The sequence below is a fragment of the Urtica dioica genome, chromosome 1, assembly GCF_054948205.1.
Source record: "Urtica dioica subsp. dioica isolate 48M chromosome 1, U.dioica_male_clone48M_v1_H2, whole genome shotgun sequence".
Classification (NCBI taxonomy): domain Eukaryota; kingdom Viridiplantae; phylum Streptophyta; class Magnoliopsida; order Rosales; family Urticaceae; genus Urtica; species Urtica dioica.
The window spans coordinates 5,329,533-5,332,632 of record NC_142756.1 but is presented as its reverse complement, the minus strand read 5'-3'; the positions used below and the strand labels follow the sequence as shown (position 1 = coordinate 5,332,632).

At 44.3% G+C, this 3,100-nt stretch overlaps 1 protein-coding gene across 1 annotated transcript; it reads right to left on the bottom strand.

The window, feature by feature from the left end:
* Positions 1-528: 528 nt before the first annotated feature.
* On the bottom strand, positions 529-2,819 carry LOC149406692 (zinc finger CCCH domain-containing protein 15-like). Its single transcript, XM_089608265.1, has 3 exons — positions 2,437-2,819; positions 1,410-2,224; positions 529-1,320 (listed from the first exon to the last, which is right to left on the bottom strand). The coding sequence occupies exons 2-3, from the start codon at positions 2,208-2,210 to the stop codon at positions 988-990; spliced, it is 1,134 nt and encodes a 377-aa protein (XP_089464391.1). The 5' UTR covers positions 2,211-2,224; positions 2,437-2,819; the 3' UTR covers positions 529-987.
* Between the last annotated feature and the right edge of the window lie 281 nt (positions 2,820-3,100).

The window sequence follows — 3,100 nt, the reverse complement described above, 5'->3', positions numbered from 1 at the left end:
ATTGGTTTTCGAGAGGGCTTTGGAATTGGAACAGATTTTATATTCCGGTTTCTGGGCAAATCGAAACAGAATTCAGGCTAAGAGTTGTAATTTTTGCCCATGTTTAGAAGTAGAGGCCAAAATCACCGAGAGAGTGCTATCAACTAGGAAGTCGTGTTACCGAGCAATACTAGTGAAGAGTTTCTCTACATGCGCACAATCGTGTTCATAAACATCTTGTTGCTTGGCTGTCTATTTTGTTCAGGCTCAAATTATTTTTGCGGAAGAATTTTGAATTTGAAATCTCCGATTTTACTACTTTAAATCGTCGATTAATTTGTCACGCATCTATTTATATAAATAGCATCTCGAATTCTTTTAACTGGACATTCAAAATTTTACTTCTTTATTGGAATGGAAATCGTAAATTTTAAAACATGATTAATCACAATAAACCATAATAAATCAGCAATGTACTATATAAACAATTTAATTACATACTTATTGCCATCATCTCTAGCACAAAGAAATGCAAAGAAAAAATCATTATAATGAGCAACAACTTTTGAACGACCACGGTCTGAGTATCATCTGAGGTCTGGGTCGAAGCACGGTGGTTGACATTTAAATAGTAAATACAGAGAGAATAAAAGCTTACTATAAATATAACACAATTTCGGACCTCATGATCTTATTAAGATTGGGAAAAGACATATTTATCCTTTATGAAAACTTTGCCCCTTTTCTTACTTAACCACGAGTCTCACACTCTCACTCACAGTGTTAAGAAAGAAACTCGCCGAGGGCCCACAAAGCAGTAAATATTCTGCTACGCCAGTCACAATGTAACACCAATGGAAACGATTAAATCCACACCGCCAAATTAAAAGTGTTGTAGTAAGTCCCTTTACAATTACAAGTACTGAGATTTGAGAAACAAATCAATCACCATCTGATACGCAGAGTCAATCAAAACCAACATCCCATTCCCATAACTCACCAGTCAAATCAATCGACCGATCGGAGCAGCGACTTCTCTTCGTCAGTGAGGGAGTGACGGAAGTGACACCTGTGACCGTAGGGACAGCTGTCGCCGGTGAGGACCATCCTGCAGATCTCCGTCTTGTAGCGCGGGTGCCTTATTACCGGTCGGAGCTCCGTGATTCCATGGGCGAACTGGCAATGGGGACCGTACGGACACGTGCCTGTCTGCTGCCACTTGTTGCAGAGCTCCGTCTTGAACATCCCTTGATTGTACACTTCCAGCTCGAGTCCGGCGAGGGATTCATCGTCATCGTCTTTCTCTCCTGTGGCTGCGGGGGCTGGAACGTACACTCTTTGCTGTACGCGCGTTGCAGGGGATCAAATCCATCAGGAATTGAATTGAAAAGCTGAATAGTTAATTAATTGAGATTTATGACGTCACTTACAGGTCCGGAAGCTGGCTGTTGAGGCGGGAGGGGACGAGGACGAGTCGATGAGGATCGGATCGGACCGCCGTTGATCGGCGCCTTCTGGTAGCAGGTTGACCTGACAGAGATACTCTTAGGGAGAGAGACTCTGTCGACGCCATTGTTGCGCGGCTGTTCGAATCCGGTGGACTCCATGACGCTCGTCGGACTGATGTCGTCGGACTGGCCGAGATCTTGAGAGATGGTTGAGGAGGTTCTGGTGCTGGAGGTTCCGACGATGTCGAGGCCGCTGAAGGCTTCGGCGAAGGCGGAGGAGGTGGACGAGTCGTGAAGGAAGTTACGGAACGCCGCGGGAGAGGAGAGGATCTTGAGAACCTCGGCGTTGACGGATCGGAGCTGAGTGTTCTCGCGGCGGAGAAATTCGATTTCCTTGTTGAGGCTGTGGAGATGGCTCTGACAGGTGTCGTATTGGTCGTTGAGCTGCTGGCTCTCCAGGATCAGGCGAGCCTGGTTCAGGCGGTGCTCCGTCGCCGCGCGTTCGTCGCCGATGAAGCCTCCGCCGCCAGAGGAAGGAGAGGAGCGAGTCGATGGCGTCAGGGAGAGCGAGCTCGGCAGCGGAGAGAACGATGATTTCGGAGGGAAGAGCGAGCGGTACATCGAGAAAAACTCGGAGCCGAAGTCTCTGGAAGTTTCCGGCGACGTTTCTGTGAAATTACGATTGTTCAAGAACTGCATTGCGAGCGAAGGCGGTGGAGAGTTTGGAGACGCAATGTTCGTCTCCGATGAAGGTGAAAACTCGGTTTTCTGATCCATATTCATCGTTCGGTCTCTAACTAAAATTGCAAAAAATGATTCAGTTCATACGCAACACATTTAATCACAGAATTGAACTCGCAATTTCAGAGTACGCATAATCTAGGTTTAGATCGATTCAAGAATATCCGAATACACATTATTTATGATCATCTATACATATAATGACAATGTAAAATTGAATACTCGTGAATGCATATGGAAGTATGATTAGTGAAGAATAAGAACTTACGAGATTAGAGAGAGAGAGAGAGAGCGATGGTTCAATGAATTCTCGGAGCAGAATTTGCTCTGTGAAACTCGAGACGAAGAGAGAGTGAAGAAGAACGATATGCAGAGATATTAATCGGTTACAGAATGGGCGTGTGCGGGGATAAAGCTCAGGTGTGTGCTACGATGTTCGTACTGAGTTAACCACGGGGTGAAATGTTGACGTGGAAGATTGTGATTGGGTCGCATAAGTGTTTCCTGGTTATATATAAACCAGCTGATTATTTCTTGATCGAGGAAATTCGTTTCCCTCCAAAGAGACTATGGCAATCCGTCTAAGACAGTTATAGAGTCTAACAGAACGCGTGGTATCACGCGCTTCACTTGACAACGAGACACGAGTGCTTAAGCGAGTGAACAAAAGAACAGAGGTATATATGCAATTCGAGAAATGGCGGTTAGAGTTGCGAAGCAGTGAAATGGTTGGTGGTTCGTGTTCACTAAAACAAGGTAAAGTTTGGCGTGGCATGAAAGTCTCTGTAAAGGAAAAGTGTTAGTGAGGTTGTTCTTTCATTTGAAAGCCTTAGATTTTATTTATTTATTTATAATTTTTTTTACCTTTTGAGTTTTTCTTATAAGGTGGATTAGTGTGTTTTTTTTTTTTTTTTTCTTAATTACGGTTTTAT